Source organism: Sus scrofa, chromosome 2 (assembly GCF_054392235.1).
Source record: "Sus scrofa isolate SSC_HxYL_T2T_F1_AM1 chromosome 2, Sscrofa_HxYL_maternal_Yorkshire_Landrace_v2.0, whole genome shotgun sequence".
Classification (NCBI taxonomy): Eukaryota; Metazoa; Chordata; class Mammalia; order Artiodactyla; family Suidae; genus Sus; species Sus scrofa.
Window position 1 is genome coordinate 111,362,882 of NC_139384.1, and position 17,932 is coordinate 111,380,813.

Consider the following 17,932-nt stretch of genomic DNA (forward strand, 5'->3'; position numbering starts at 1 on the left):
TAACGATTCCCAAAACTTTTACCTCCAACCCAAATGCTATCCCAAACTCCACACTCAACTTCTCCAGATGTTTAAGTGGCATTTCAGCTTAACATTTAATATATCTAAAACCTAACTCTTACTTCCCAACACTGCCACCATAACCCGCTTTTCCCATACTTTTCTTAATCTAATTAATGGCACCCAAATTCACAAAAGAAGTCTAAGGCAAATTCCTTTTTATGGAGAGCTTCTCATAAAATACCCCTAGTGCCAATGACATGAAAACAGAATACAGAATTAGGCAGATCATTATCCTAACCTAGTATGACATTTCAAACAACAAAAATATGGTAAGAGCACTAGTGTTGACTCAAGAGACCTTTAGTGTTAGTTTTATCATTAAATACATGACCTTGAATAAGAGAGGCATTAAGAAATCTTACAGCTGCAAAATTACATGATTCTATGATTTATTTACTTAATACATACTACATCTCAGACACTGAGGTTGTTGCTGTAAGGGATACATTTACAAACAGATTAAATACTGACATTCTTATTTTAGAATTGAAATGAATATACAGTCACCTAAATATTCCTATACCTTCATTAGGCGCAATGAAAATATCCTGCAAAAGCAAATTAAGTATGTACCTTTGAGTGCTGTTGTCTTTTCTTTTTCATCTGGACCTCCCTGCTGGATTTGTGCCATGCTTATCCAAATTGGCAACAAAATTAAAGAGCTCAAGCAAATAGACATCAATCTTCAGAAGATAGTCTAGAATGAATGAAAGCAATAAATTAAGCTCTACTCGATCCTATCTGCTCCAAGAGAATGTCCTAGATCCTCCCAGTTGGGATTAATCTCTCTATCCTGATTTCCCACTGCACTTTGTTGATGCCTATACCACAGTACATATCATAGATAGCTTGCCTTGCCTTATAGTTATTTATGTATTTGTCTGGGTCAGCTAACAGATTACAAGTCCCAGGATAGAGGTATCAAGTTTTTGTCATCTTGATGTCTTTCATATCACCAAACGAAATACGTTATACATACAGAAACTAACGTTACTGAATTGAATGTAGCTAAATTTACTATTTAGGCTCAGTACTCTATCATCTAATGTTTTCTAAAACATCTCCATCAAATTTTTTAAAAAACGAAATTTCTTTTAAAATAAACTGTAAGCATGTGTCATGTACAAGTTCTGAATGTTTTCCTTCTGAAACACGCAGGCAGAAGGGGAAAAATACATGAATTATCTTTAGTGTAATTCAAAATACAACTTTAAGAGGAAAAAAAATTAGCCCTTTTAAAAAAGAAAAGGGCTTTTGTCTGGAGTGTCTGGAAGCCATAAATGGCACTCCAGTAAATATAACATAAAATTACAATTTATTAAAATCTAATTCTGCTCTTCTTTGGCCAAAAGGATGGCATTTAAACTATAAATAGTTTCTCCCAGGGTGCCCACAAACAGGAAACAAACCAAAAAACCCCACTATTTCTCAAGTTTAAAAAAAAAAAATGCAACTCATACAATGGAGAAAACTAAAGTAAAATAAACTAATCAATCCATAACTGTTAATGAAATTACACAAAAACTGTGATAAACAAGATTGAATATCTCTCTAATTTACTTACTACTCAAAAAGCAAACTTGAGTTTCCACTCAGAGGAATATTTTACAAATATCTTTAAAAACTGAGGCATATTTATAATCAGCAGAGTACAGCAGAAAATGCTTAAAAATAATAATAATACTGAAAATAATATTTTTAAGCTATGAATGTTCCAATGCTGTCCTAATCTAAATTCTAACCGTAGGTGGGGTAGTATAAGAAGAAGGACCCTCTGGCTCTACCACCACAAAGCCATATGCTCTTGACGAATTATTTAACTTCTCTGGGCCCCACTTTCCGCATTTGTAAAGTGGAAATGATAACGCTTCCCTCACAGTGTTACAGTCAGGTTAAATGCAAAACATTTAGTATAGTGCCTGATGCACAATTAAGTACCCAATATATGTTGGTTTATATATATATATATTTTATTGTTGTAAATGTATCCTAGCTTCACCACTTAATAGCTCTGTGGCCAAGGAAAAGTCACTTAATATTCGAAATCTTCATTTTCCTCATTTATAAAATATAGCTCATATAACAGTGATTGAGAACCAATATTATAGAAGGTTTATAGCTGATTATTACTATTGGTAGCAGGATTATTGCTTCTCAGTAATGTGAGGTTTCCTAAGCTACAAACAGCTAGAATATGAGATTATTTTTGACTGGGAAAGCATTTTCACTTAGTATGAAACAGTTATTTTTCTTCCCTGATCAGGTAACTCAAAACTCTGTAAATTCACTTATACCTTTGCCAATTCAGTGTTCTTCTAAACATAAGCTGTTAGGTTATTTTTCACTGGCTTCAAATTGTCTAACTTCTAAGTGGAATAACTTATATGATTATTTCATTATGATTGTTTCACTGAAGGTAAAATTATAAAATAGTTTGATGCTAGATTCATTTTTCAGATTAACATTTCAAAATTCTGGGGATCTAATATAACAGCATGTTGACTGTAGTTAACAATATTGTGTTGTATAGTTAAAAGCTGCTAAGAGAGTATAACTTAAAAGTTCTTACCACACACAAAGTAACTATGTGAGGTGACACATATGTTAACTAACCTTATTGTGGTCATTTTGCAATATGTACACAAGTCAAATCATCACATTATGTCTTAAATGTACATAATGTTATATGTTATATATTACATCTCAATAAATCTTGAAACAAATGCTTTAAGTACTATACCATGTTCAATAACTCATTCCCCGTTTAGACTTTTATCTCGCTGAGGATAGGTATCATCTCTGTCCCTAGCACAAAGTCTGGTACATTTGGAGCTCAATGGATATTTGTCAAACTCACAAATAAATGAGTAAAAGGCAGAGGGGAAAAAAAATACAATTCACACGTTAGAGTATCATTTTCAAGACTCCCAAGATCAAATACTAATTAGTAATCATCATGCTTATGTTACATGAAACAACCTAAAAACAAACACCGCAATCCACTGAAGCGGTGATATGTAAGTTAGGAGACTACTAATCACTATCTTTGACCCTAAACCTTATAGGAGCAGATGCAAATCAGGTAAGAATGAAGCAAAAGCAATTTGTTTATCGCTTTCTTATTCACTGTTAGATTTTTATCCTCTCAAGTTATTTTCCTTGGCTGTGGCACAGCTGGTAAAACTAAATCAGGAATATTATAAATTCTCAATTTAGTTTTCCTAATAAATATTCAGAGTTATAACCTGCATGACCACAGATAAATATACTACTGAAAATGCAGGCAGCAAGCTGTTTGATACATTTGAGATATATATATATATATATATATATATATATATATATATATTAATATGTGCACTCAACATAGTTTATTCAGTATTATCTGATGGAGGTTAGGTTATAGGGAATAAAGCGGTGGAAGGTTTTTACTGATGTGAATTGGGACACAGTTGACATGTTGTATACTTCATGATAACCACTGCTGTTTAAATATGGTTTCCTAGAAATGGTTACAGTATAAACTAGATTCAAAACATCTCGGATTACGCTTTCATTCTGTGAACTACACAAAGCAATTATCGTATCTTTTTCCCTTCTACGATTTCAACAGAGAATCCACTATGCATAAATAAAGCCATAAATAACTTGTCATGTGTAATATTTACCAGTCAGTATTTCAGAACATGAAACAGCAGAGTATTTATTTGCCCTGTTTGCTCAAAATATGGCATGAGCACTTACGAAAATACACAGAAGCCTTAGTTTCCTACATTTGTTTGTTTGAGGCAGGTATTAAAAAGGAAACTAGACACAGATGATTTTGCAAGAGAAGGCCTTTCTATCTCACATTCTGAATTGTAATGATCAAAGTACAAAATATATCACAGGACAATTAAAACTGGATTAAGTCCCTTGGGACTACTGGATCTGCTTTGGTCCAAAGAATCTATGCTAAGTCAGGCTCTGGAAACCCAGTTCACACGAGACTACTCACAACCAAAAACACAGTAAATGTATCGGTACCAGAGATTTATGAAATGCCAAAAGATCTACCCAAATTACACTTTAAAAATACATGGTACTCAGAAGTTGCTCATCAGCAAAGGTTACTTCTTAATAATCCTGGACAATTTATAGTTCTGAGACAACACTGTGAAAAAAAGTATGTTTTGGAGTGTGTGTGTGTGAGAGACAGAGAGAGAGACAGAAAGAGAGAGAGAGAGAGAGAGAGAGAGAGAGAGAGAGAGAGAGAGAGAGAGAGAGAGAATGCACGCACGCACAGAGTGATGGGCCCTAGGGAAGAGACTAGAGAAGAATAAGGGCGTCAGGCTGGAGCAGACATGGAAGACAAAGCCCAGGGTAATGTGGACTCTCAGTGCCTAGATAATGGTGGCTTCTGCAGAGAATGTAATATGTCTTTGGATCAAGGTTTACCTCAGAGTACAAATACTTTGTTCCAATTCACACACCTCTAAAATATCTCCTTAGTTTCTCAAGCAAGATGATGTAATAGGTTTGGAATGAGAAATCCAGGATATTAACCTCAATTCCAGTACCTAATAGCCGAGTGATTTTGAGAAAGTAACAATTTCTTTAACCTAATAATGGGAATAAAAAAGAAAATAGCACTTCCCTTCACAGGATGAGTATGAAGATTATACAAAAGAATGTAGACAAAAACATTTTACAAACTATCAATTACACTATAAATATCAATAATTCACACAATATCAAAAATAATTTGGCTCCAATTACTACCCTAAAATTCCAAAATGATATCCTTTTTTTTGTCTTTTTTACCATTTCTTGGGCTGCTCCTGCGGCATATGGAGGATCCCAGGCTAGGGGTTTAATTGGAGCTGTAGCCGCTGGCCTATGCCAGAGCCACAGCAACGATGGATCTGAGCCGCGTCTGCAGCCTACACCACAGCTCACGGCAACACTGGATCATTAACCCACTGAGCAAGGGCAGGGATCGAACCTGCAACCTCATGGTTCCTAGTCGGATTCGTTAACCACTGCGCCACGACGGGAACTCCCAAAATGATATCCTTATCAGTCTAGCTTGTAGGGATGTGAAACTTTCGATGTGCATCATTTGGATGAATTCTTAGAATAAACAATAAAGCCTCATAATAAATACTTGTTATGTTGACTTGAGTTTCTAAGGCTATAATGAACATAACCATAATGGAATTTAAATTAATTTTTAATATAGTTTGTTTATATTATTTTTCAATCTTATTAAAATGTATGCCTGGAAAAGTTCAAGTACGTAAATTCCACCTTCATTTAAGATTAAAGTTGTATCCAAAGAAGAACACTATTCTAACTATCTCCTAAATGCATATCTAAGTCATAAAGTGACCAAGTCCTTTCACTTCCATTATCTTATTAGGTCATTTTCAACTGGTTGGTAGAGTTAAACCACTCAACCTCAACTAGGAAAACAATTCCAGTTTCTTTATTGTATAGTAGGTTTTCATTCTCCTGTAGAAATTTATATTAGTAGAAGGTATTACAATTTTGAGATTGGGCAAGCTGGCAGAAGTTAATTTGCATATACACAGACAAAAAGTGTTCACCAAAATTGTTTCAGTCTATTTGGTTTGATATTTAGAATTAAGTTTGATAAAAATCACCTCCGTCACAATGGAATATGCCTCAGCCATAAAAAAGAATGGAATATTGTCATTTGCTGCAACATGGATGGGCCAACAGAATATTATACTTAGTGAACCAAATTAGACAGAGAAAGACAAATATTATATGATATCACTTATTCATTGAACCTAAAAAATAAAACAAATGAATCTATATACAAAACAGAAACAGACTCACAGACATAGAAAACAAATTTATGGTTACTAAAGGGGAAAGAGAAGGAGGAATAGATAAACTAGGAGTATGGGATTAAGAGACACAAACTATTAAACATAAAATAAATAAGCAACAAGGATTTACTGTGAACCATATTCAATATCTTGTCATAACTTTTAATGGAAATAATCTGAAAAAATACATATAACTGAATCACTCTGCTGCACAACTGAAACTAACACAATATTGTAAATCAATTATACTTCAATACAAACATTTTTAAATAAATCAAGAAAAAATAATCCTTTGGCATTCCCATCATGGTTCAGTAGTTAACAAATCCAACTAGGAACCATGAGGATGCGGGTTTGATCCCTGGCCTCACTCAGCGGGTTAAGGATCTGGCATTGCCTTGAGCTGTGGTGTAGGTCCCAGACTCAGCTCGGATCTCACATTACTGGGGCTCTGGTGTAGGCCAGTGGCTACAGCTCTGATTAGACCCCTAGCCTGGGAACCTCCATATGCCGAGGGTGTGGTCCTCAAAAAGACAAAAAAGACCACCCCCCCAAAAAAAATCCTTAAACTGGAAATGAATTGAAACAAATAAACTAAACATCAAGTTTGTTGCACAACTAAAAAAAAATAAAAATTACTCCCTATCATTCTGCAGAGTACTTGGTAAATCAAGCACCTAAAAGAGTCAAAAGTTAAGGGACATCACAGAGATTTTAAAAGAAACTAATATTGTACTACTGTGCCTTTTTAACAGGTTCCCAGGTAGTCATCTAGTTAGGTATTATGTTGCTTTTCAGCTGGAAAAAGATAGAAACTCAAACAAGGCTAGAATGAAAACCTTGGAATGTCTGCAATACAATGCTAAAATTGAACCTAAGAAATTAAACACGGCTAAGACAATTTTTTAGATAGTTCTCAATTCTGAAGCCCCTCAAAAGAAAAAATAATTTATGTAAACTTTTATGAAGTTTTAATAATATGGAGCATAAACAGCAGAACTATGTCAGAGAACAAAATAATTCTCAAAAAGGAGGTATGCTCAGAATTTTAGAAGAACATGGGCTGGGGTTTGGGATGGAAATGTAAAATTAGGTTGTGATGATGGTAGCACAGCTATCAATATAATAAAATTCATTGAATTAAAAAAGACATTAATAAAACAACTAGGAAAATTTGAACACTGATACTGTTACACGGTTGTTTTAAAAAAAAGAAACAATCAATATTAAAGTTATGTAACTCTATGTAATCAATTATCTCTGGTTTTACAAGTTGTAAAACAGTGATTAAGGAAGTGCTATTTCTGTTTCCTTAATTTGTAGTACAGAAAGTAATGATTTGCAAAAATGTTACTTATGAGACAAGACACATGATCAAAGTAACAGCATTCCTTCAGTATGTGTGTATATTATCAAACTGTGATGTTCAGCTTTTGGGAAAAAAAATAAAATTTCACATTTGAAATTCAGAAAAAAAAAAGAGAAATAGACTCATATAGAAAACAAACTTATGGTCTAAAGGGGAAAGAAAGGGAAGGACAAAAAGAATCTGAGATTAACAGATACACACTACTATATATAAAATAAACATCAGGGTCCTACTGTATAGCACAGGGAACTATATTTGATATCTTGTAATAACCTATAATAAAAAGAATCTGAAAAAGAATATATATGCATAATATACATAGTACATGTTATACAACATATACGTGTGTATATATATATACAACTGAATCACTTTGCTGTACACCTCAATCATTGTAAATCAACTATATTCAAGAGAAAAAAAAGGGAGTTCCAGTCATGGCACAGCAGAAAGGAACTCAACTAGCAGCCATGAAGATGCAGGTTCAATCCCTGGTCTTTCTCAGTGGGTCAAGGATCTTGCGTTGCTCTGAGCTATGGTGTAGGTTGCAGATGCACCTCGGATCTGGCCTGGCTGTGGCTGTGGCTGTGGCTATGGCTGGCAGCTGTAGCTTCGATTCAACCCTTAGCCTGGGAACTTAACATATGCTACGGGTGGACCTCTATAAAAAAAAAAAAAAAAAAAAAAAAAAAAAAGGAAAAAAATTAGGAAAAAAAGTGTCAAACAGTATGTTTTATATGGACCAAATTAAATGTCATTAGCTACTTAAGAGACTAATTCTACGGTAAATGTAAATGATAAAATATCACTAATATTATATAATGTGCATAACTTCAGGCCAAACTGACCAAGCAGAAACTATCTTCATAAGATTTAAAAGTAGTTAATACCATGAAATTACAGTAATAACATATTCACAATGACTGAATCAAATTTTCTCATTCCATAAATACTCTTACTACCATCTCGAGCTCAACTTTGTGAACTCAAGGTTCAATCTAAATTTTAAAACACAATATTCATATGGAAGATCCTAAGGTGAAGTGCACCCCCCTCAGATGTCCCTCCAAAGCAAACTTGCTGCTCAGTAGCAGGAAGCATAGTCAGCCAACAGCTTCCAGCTGTTCACCACTTCAGACCCAGCCTCAGTGCAGAGTTGCCTCATGCAAGATCATGCCTTTCCCAGGTTGACTGTCTCAGAAGGTGACTGAACCAGGTGGGGAAAAAAAGGCCCCCATTTCACCCTGATACAGGACAAGCCTGACTGGCAATATTTGCTCCAGAGCTCACTGCCACTGGGTTGGCCTAAGTTTTGGCAGGGCTGTCTCTAGCTCAACCTCTCCCTCTGGCCAATGCTGCTGTCCTCCTTTTCAAAAGTGTTTATCTTGAATAAATATCTTGCACTTCAAATTTTATCTCAGTATCTGACTGTGAAAAATCCAAGCTGTGGCAATGTATTATTATTTTTATTTTGGTTATTACTGCAACTGATCCCATACATAATACTAACTTACTTCAAAGTCAGAAACATGCCATATGTTGTAGGGGAAAAAAAAGTGAAGGAAAAACTTGAGCACATAATTAAGCAATTTACTCTTAAGCCCAATAAGCCATATGAGTTAACACTAGCAATAAAATTTAATGGCAAAGTTAAACTTTGTGGAGACCACAATTGTACTGCAAATAGGCATTTAAGTACCACTTACATCCAATGTCCACTGACAGTGCACTCCATATTGTTTAGCTAAGTGGAAAATAGCTGTGAAGCCTGACTTTACCTAGATGTGTTAACAACTGGGAATATTATCACTTAAGGGCCTTCAGAAAGAATGATTTTTTTTTTTTTTTTTTTTTTTTTTGCTTCTAGAGTTTCTCAATTCTTTATAAAGTGATAGTACTTTCTAGAACTTCATGTTTGTACCATATTTCAATAATGCCCACATCCTGGGACCAAGTGGTGATGAACCTAGATTTGGGGAGGTTCTCTATTGCTGTGATACTACAAGTATCTGATCTTAAATAAGAGAATTAGAAATGTGAAACTTCGAATAACCTTTTTAAAGTATCATATTAGTTACAGTGGTTATTTACTTTACTCAGAAAACAATGCACACAATTCATAACTTGACTATATTAACAAAGGATTTGAGGCAGCAAACTCCTCTTATTCCAAATGCAAAGGGCTCTGAATTCTCCTGGCTTCTACAAAATATTTTTCTCCCAGAAAAAACAACCATCCCTTAGCCACATAGTAATTAGAGGAAGTTAACTCTCAGATTGAAGTTGTCAGCACCAGGACACTGTGTGTAATGCCAAGCCATTTGTTACTAACCTATGCTTAAATACTGTATGCCAGGCAGCTTTCATTACTATTGTCTAATAAACACAAAGTTGTAGAATCCCTTCCTATGATGATGAGAAGAATTTTACATGCAGACTTTACTTCCAACTTTATAGCTAAGTTCCCTGAGGGACTCTCCTGTTGAGAACAAGTAAACTTGGAAACTATATTACAAAACACTACAGTATCTACAAATGTTACTCAGTAAACTAGCATAAAGGAAGAAAACCATAATAACTTCAATATCTGAAGAAAAGTTTTTGATAAATTCAAAATTTAATACTCATTTTTGGAAGAGAAGTCATAGCAAATTAGGAATAAAAAGGAATGTCTTTAACATGATAAAGAGGCTCAAAAAATTTATAGTAAAGCTACTCTCCATGGTAAATTATTAAAAACATTTTCTTTAAAATCAGTTACCAGGAAAAAATGTCTGTCATTACCACCTTACTATTACCACTTACAGTCAAAGTTTTTTGAAGATTCTAGCCAGTATACTAAGATATGAAAAATAAATTTAAAATGTATAAGAATCAAAAATAGAAAAGCAAAGTTATTATTTGCAGATGATATGATTATCTAAAACAACAACATCAAAACAAGAAGAAGCAAGAAGCAAGATTTTCAAAAATAAAGAAAAAATAAGAATAACTACACTATTAGGAATAAAAAGAGAATTTATCAAAATGACAAAAGCAATTTACATACAAAAATAGTGTTTTTATAAATACCAGCAACAATCAGTTATAAAACATAGGTTTTTTTTAAGACATCTTGTATAACAGCAAAAAATATCTTAGAGTATTAATACATCTAGCAAAAGTTATGTTAAACCTATGTGCAGAAGATGATAAAATGTTACTGAAAGACATTAAAAAAGACCAAAGTACATGAAGAGATATACCATATTCATGGATAGAAAGACTCAATATGGTAAAAATATCAAATTTTCTCTACTTGATAAATGGATTCAGTATAATTCCACTCAAAGCCAAAAGAGATTTTCCCCAAATCTTGAAAACAAATTCAAAAATTATATGGAAGAAGACTAAGAAAACCAAGACATTCCTAAAAAAGAAGATTATGATGGGAAGACTTGCCTTACCAGATACCTCAGTAATTAAAACAGTACATCGTTACAGTGGGAAAATAAAATTTAAAAAAAAAAAAAAAAAAAAAAAAAAAAAAAAAAAAAAAAAAAAAAAAAAACAGTACATCGTTAGTACTAGAATAAAGAAGTTGACTGATAGAACAGAACTCCAAAGCAGATTTACATACCAGATTTCTGTGACAGAGATGAACAACACTGACATAACACTGGAGAAAGGGTGGACTTTTCAATAATTGGAACAACTGGTTAACTACATGGTAAAAAAACAAACTTAGATACCCACCACCCTCCATAGATAAATATTAACTCTGAATGGATTAGGGGCCTAAATGCAAAAAGCAAAACCAAACTTCTTATGGGACAATATAGAAGACTACTGCTTTGATGTTGGGGCAGGAAATACAATTTGGATATTTATTTTAAAAAAGTAATTATTTTATACTACCTAGACTAGAAAATATATAAAAATGACAATACTCAAAGTTAAAAAGAATTGGGCATAATGCAGATTTTTAATCATATTGCTGATCAATCCATAAATTAACACAACCGCTTTGAAAAAACTGGCCTGAGATATCCAGGTTAAACATTCTCGTACTTGTAAGTTAACATCTTGGTCCACTACTTGGTCTTGTATATATGAATCAGGAGACAGGTATAAAAATGTTCGGGAAATATCAAAAAAGCTGGTTTATTCATTATATATATAGCTGCATAACAAATTACCTCAAAATGTGCCAGAAACAGTAAACATTTATAGTGTCCTACAGTTTCTATGGATCAGAAATTTGGAGCAGCTCAGCTGGGAGGTTCTGGTTCAGATTCAGAAGGTTGCAGTCAAGATATACTGTGAAGGCCTGCAACCATATGAAAGTCTGACTGGAGCTAGAGGTGCCTCACTCACAAAGATAAATTAGGTGGCACTGGTTGTTGCTAGAAGTCTCAGGACCTCCCCACATGGGCTCCTTCACGGGTCTGCTTAAGTATCACCAAGCCATGGCTTATGGCTTTTTCCAGAGAGACAGGGCCATGAGAACAAGGAGAAAGCTGCAAAATTCTCACCATCACTTCCTTGATATTCTGCTAGCACAGAGGACAACCTTATTTGATGTAGGAAAGGTCTACATAAAGACATGAATATCAAGAAACAAAGATCATTGGGGGCCATCCTGGAATCTGGTTGCCACAGCTGGAAAAGACTGTTCCCTAATTACAGCAGGGCAGATATACTGCAGTATATTAATAGAATGAATTGTATATAGCAGTAAAAGTGAATAAACCACAACTGTACTCAAAAATATGGATGAAAGATCCAAAAATAATATTAAGTAAACAACCAAGAAACAAAAAATTACACACATTATAATACCATTTATATAGCGATCAAAAGCAAACTAAACTAAAACCATTTATTGATGTCACAATTTGGGCAATAAAAAAGAATAAGAAAAATTAAGAGAAAAACACAAAATTCATTGTAGTAGTTACCTCTGGGAAGGTGGCAGGTACAAAAATGGGGAGAAACACATAGACACACTGTTGATAGTGTTTTGAATGATGGATCGAGTGGCAAATTTACAGCTGCACATTTTATTATTATGGTGTATAACTTACTTAAACATTACATATAGAATGGCCACTTTTGAATCAGTATATGTGTATAGTCACACATAGGACCTTAATGCTATAATCATATTCATTTATCAGCAACATATTTTAAAATAAACGATAAAGAGAAACACTAAAAGAAATGGAGTATTTTAACTAATTTTAGTAGTACTGCCTTTTATAAATTTTAGTAGCACTGCCTTTATTACAATTTATAAAAGGGGATTTAGGAGTTCCCGTCAGGGCTCAGTGGTTAATGAACCCGAATAGCACCCTTGAGGATGCAGGTTTGACCCCTAGCCTTGCTCAGTGGGTTAAGGATACAGCATTGCCGTGAGCTCAGTGTAGGTCGCAGACGTGGCTCAGATCTGATGTTGCACTGGCAGCAACAGCTCCAATTCAACTCCTAGCCTGGAAACCTCCACATGCCATGGGTGAGCCCCTAAAAAGACAAAATGAAAATAAAAATAACAGATCAGGACTAAGAAATCATTTCGGGAGTTACCCTTGTGGCTCAGCAGAAACAAATTTGACTAGCATCCATGAGGACACAGTTTCAATCCCTGGCCTTGTTCAGTGGGTTAAGGATCTGGTGCCATGAGCTGTGGTGTAGGTCGCAGACATGGCTTGGATCTGGTGTTGCTGTGGCTGTGGTACAGGCCAGTGGCTACAGCTTTGATTCAACACCTAGCCTGAGAACCTCCAAATGCCTCGGGTGTGGCCCTAAAAAGACAAAAAAAAAAAAAAAAAAAGAAAGAAAGAAAAAGAATTCACTTCAGAGTATCTATCCCCTTGACTACCAAAGGACAGGCTCATCTAGTCACAATGGTCTATTTTCCACAGAGAATAATCTGCCAGTCTTTCAACATGAAACAAAAATGGGCTTTAATTCTGAGAAAAAATAAATAAATAACTTCTCTTGTTTTTCCAAAATAAGGTAAACAAGGAAAATGCTGTAACAGCAGCCACTGGAGGGAGGACTTGATGTTAGAATGAGAATAAAACAAGCATAAAACATTTTATCTGGTGCTTTGCTTGAAGATAACATTTTGTTAAAGTCATTTCTATTTGTTTAAATGACAAATGTTGAAAATACTGCTTTTTCTGCATGAGTTAAACTTTCTTTCACTGAAAAACAGATGTTGATTCAACTATCCTTTATTGGTATACAAATTACCAGAAAGAAAATTATAAAGCTGCCCAGACTAACAATGAATTATCATGAAAGCTTAGTCTAAGTATATATTTAAAGGCCTATACTTGATTTTAAATAAGCCTATATTTTGTTCATTTGAAATATTAGCCACAAATTTTGCTATATGACCTCAAGTACAACTTAGTCCCTAAGTTACTACCTGAAATATAACTATTCATATGTTGGCAGAGCTCCTGTAAACTTGTGGCCTTGCTCTTCATATGGTTGACTAGTTTGGTTTTGTTTTTAATGAAAATATTCATGTATTTTAACATTTGTTCATGTGAAATTTGGTTTTACACACACATAGACACATAACAAGGATCAAAATATTCTGCAAACCTCCAATGCTGGCCCTTTACAGAACACTAAGCCCAAGGATAGTGTTTAAAACAAGTTTAAATAAAGATTCAAAATAAAAAACCACAGGATCATTTAATAAATGCAGAAAAAGCATTTGACAAAGTCCAACATCCATTTATGATACAAAAAAAAAAACTCTTACCAAAGAGGTTATAGAGGGAACATATCTTAACATAATAAAAACCATTTATGACAAACCCACAGTCAATATAATATTCAACGGAAAAATGCCTTCCCACTAAAATCTGGAATAAGACATGGATGCCCACTCTCACCACTTTTAATCAACATAGTATTGGAGGTCCTAGCCACAGCAATAAGAAAGAAGGAAGGAAAGAAGGAGAGGGAGGGAGAAAGGAAGAAAGAAAAAGTATCCAAATTGGAAGAGAAGAGGTAAAATTGTCACTGTATGCAGATGACATGATACTATATATAGAAAACCCTAAAGAGTCCACATAAAAACTACTTGAACTGATGAACAAATTCAGCAAAGTAGTAGGACATAAGATTAACATTCAGAAATCAGTTGCATGTCTGTACTCTAACAATGAAATACCAGAAAAAGAACATAAAAATACAGTGCCTTTTTAAATCACACCCAAAAAAATTAAATACCTAGGAATTAACCTGACCAAGGAGGTGAAAGACTTACATGCTGAGAACTATAAAACATTAATCAAGGAAATTAAAGAGGGTTCAAAGTAATGGAAAGATATCCCATGGTCCTGGACTGGAAGAATTAATACTGTTAAAATGGCCATACTATCCATAGCAATCTACAGATTCAATGCAATCCCCATCAAATTACCCATGATATTTCTCACAGAACTAGAACAAACAATCCAAACTTTATATGGAACCACAAAAGACCCAGAATAGCCAAAGCAATTCTGAGGAGGAAAAAAAAAAAAAAAACAACAACAAACCCAAGCAGGAGGCATAACTCTCCCAGACTTCAGACAATACTACAAAACTATAGTATCAAGACAGTGTGGTACTGGTACAAAAACAGACATGTGGACCAATAGAACAGAATACAGGACCCATAAATAAACCCAGACACCTATGGTCAATTAATCTTTGATCAAGGAGGCAAGAATATAAAATGGGAAAAAGACAATGTTTTCAGCAAGTGGTGCTGGGAAAACTTGGCAGCTGTATGGAAATCAATGAAACTAGAACACATCCACACACCATGGACAAAAACAAACTCAAAATGGCTTAAAGACTTAAATATGAGACAGACATCATAAAACTCCTACGAGAGAACATATGAAAAACATTCTCCGACATCAACCATTCAAATGTTTCCTTAAGTCAGTCTCCCAAGGCAATAGAAATAAAAAATAAATAAACCAATGGGACCTAATCAAACTTACAAGTTTTTGTACAGGAAAGAAAACCACACACACACACACACACACACACACACACACACACACACACACAAGACAACTTACTGAATGGGAGAAAATAGTTGCAAATGATGCAGCCAACAAGGGCTTAATCGCAAAAATATGCAAACAACTCATACAATTCAACAGCAAAATAAAAAATCAAATACCCAACTGAAAAATGGGGAGATGACCTAAACAGTCATTTCTCCAAAGAAGACATACCAATGGCCAACAGGCACATGAAAAAAAAGAAAATGCTCAACATCGCTATTAGAGAAATACCAATCAAAACTACAATGAGGGGAGCTCCCTTCATGGCTTGGCAGTTAACGATACTAAGATCCATGAGGATGCAGGTTTGATCCCTGGCCTCACTCAGTGGGTTAAGGATCCAGCATTGCCATAAGCTGTGATAAAGGTCGCAGACACAGCTCAGATCCCACTTTGCTGTGGCTGTGGTATAGGCCGGCAGCTGCAGCTTTGATTAGACCCCTAGCCTGGGAACTTCCATATGCCATGGATGTGACCCTAAAAAGCAAAACAAAACAAAACAAAAAACAAACTACAATGAGATCACACCTCACACCAGACAGAATGGCTATCATTAATAAGACTACAAATAACAAATGCTGGATAGAGTATGGAGAAAAGAGAACCCTCCTGAACTGCCTGTGAGTATGTAATTGGTACAACCATTATGGAAAACAGTATGGAGGTTCCTCAGGAAACTGAGTGTAGAATTACCATATAACCCAGCAATCCCACTCTTGGGCATATATCCAGACAATACTCTCATTTAAAAAGATACATGCACCCCTATGTTTATTGCAGCCCTATCCACAATAACCAAGACAAGGAAACAACCTAAATATCCATGGACAAATTGGATTAAGAAGATGTGCACATATAAAAAAAAAAATCCTACTCAGCCATAAAAGAAATAAAAATAATGCCATTTGCAGCAACCTGAATGGAACCAGAGATTCTCATACTAAGTGAAATACGTCAGAAAGTGAAATACAGATACTGTATGATATCACTTATATGTGGAATATAAAATATGGCACAGATGAACCTATCTACAAAACAGAAACAGACTCACAGACACGGATAGCTGAGTTGTGGTCGCCAAGGGGGAAGGTGAGGGAGTAGGATAGACTGGGAGTTCAGGGTTAATAGATGCAAACTATTACATTTAGAATGGATAGACAAAGAGGTCCTATAGCACAGGAAACTATGTTCTATCACTTGTAATGGAACATGATGAAAGATAATATGAGAAAGAGTGTGTATAGATATATGACTGGGTCACTTTGCCATAGAGCAGAAAAATGACAGAACAATGCAAATCAACTATAATTAAAATTTAAAAAGAAAAATATTCAAAATATAAAATCACAGAACTGGAAGGGCATAGAAGTGGGCTCTTTCACAAGTGCAGTCTTTATTTTAATAATGGTTACATACTAAACAATACGTACCAGGCTCGTGTAATGTCCTGAAACAATTCCAAACCTAACACCCTTTTTTCTTTATTTTTTGGTTTTTATAGCCGTGCCCGCAGCATATAGAGGTTCTCAGGCTAGGGGTCAAATCAGAGCTGCAGCTGCTGGCTTATGCCACAGCCACAGCAATGCGAGATCCGAGCCGCATCTGTAACCTGCACCACAGCTCATGGCAGCCTAACACCCTTTCCTAAATGATTCCTTACACAATAAATATTTTGGACTTGACTTCTGTAACTCAAGAATCCTGCTGTGATTTAATCAGTGCCTAATACAACACTTTAGAGCTTTGGTAAACATGGGTTCAAACACATGGCATAGACAGACTATTCTATCTCTTTCTAAGTTTAAAACTAATTTCAGGATTTCAGAATCTTCTGAAAGGCACAGTAGATAAGTAAACATTAGGGCTGCATAATAGCTGCATGGAAAATGTAAATGATACATGATCTTTTAACAGCCATATGGCCCAATAATAGCCTAAAATTGAACAAATAAGAAATGAAAAGGGCAACAATAGAAGAGAGAAAAGGCATTCTCCCTCAAATATCACTGTAATTTTTACCTTAAAGTCAATATGTAAATAATCTCATCTGTTTTATTCACACAGATTTTAAATATGTGACAGACATTGGCAAACTAGATCATAAATGAGAAAGGGAAGAAGCCCAAGTTTCAAACCACATGAAGCAGTATATAAACATTTGAGTGCAGCAAATACTGACATTTTCAAAACTCTTTTCCCTTCCAGTCACTTGGAATGCAATGCCAGGTAACTAGAAGAGAGGAGAAAAATCATGGACTAAAAAGTAGTGAGAAATGAGCATGGTATTCTTTCTACACTCTAAGGATTTCTCACTAAAAAAAAAAAATATAGGTCAGTTACAGGAGTGGAGAACTAAGAGCAAACAAGTAACTACAAGTTAGAATGTAAAACTCTCTGCAATCTCAGCAATCTATGATGTCTTCAGCATTATACATAGAGCAGACAGATTATCAACATTTTCCAAAGTTTGCTGTAAAATAAACTAATGAACAAAGTAAATCAAATACCATATATTATATACCCTATCCACATCTTAATTCTCCATTGAATTGAAAGATTTATAGCTACCATAAGTACCACATGGGCAGTTACTTACT

General features: G+C 34.7%; 1 protein-coding gene and 1 long non-coding RNA gene across 14 annotated transcripts in view; one reads left to right on the plus strand and one right to left on the minus strand.

Moving 5' to 3' along the window:
* ARB2A (ARB2 cotranscriptional regulator A) overlaps positions 1-17,932 on the minus strand; it is a 416,372-nt gene that overhangs the window by 385,349 nt on the left and 13,091 nt on the right. For 8 of the 13 annotated variants that reach the window (XM_085014061.1, XM_085014059.1, XM_085014058.1 and 5 more), the window contains one exon: positions 637-760. The exons of the other annotated variants lie outside the window; for them this stretch is intronic. Coding sequence is in view for 4 of the 8 variants with exons in the window: in XM_085014058.1 (XP_084870184.1) it covers positions 637-742 (106 nt within the window). In the remaining 4 variants the exon portion in view is untranslated. The remainder of the gene's footprint in view (positions 1-636; positions 761-17,932) is intronic. 13 annotated transcript variants of the gene reach the window in all.
* LOC146405648 (uncharacterized) lies at positions 8,730-13,098 on the plus strand. Its single transcript, XR_014838367.1, has 2 exons — positions 8,730-10,738; positions 10,823-13,098. It is a non-coding gene; the product is annotated as an uncharacterized LOC146405648 (long non-coding RNA).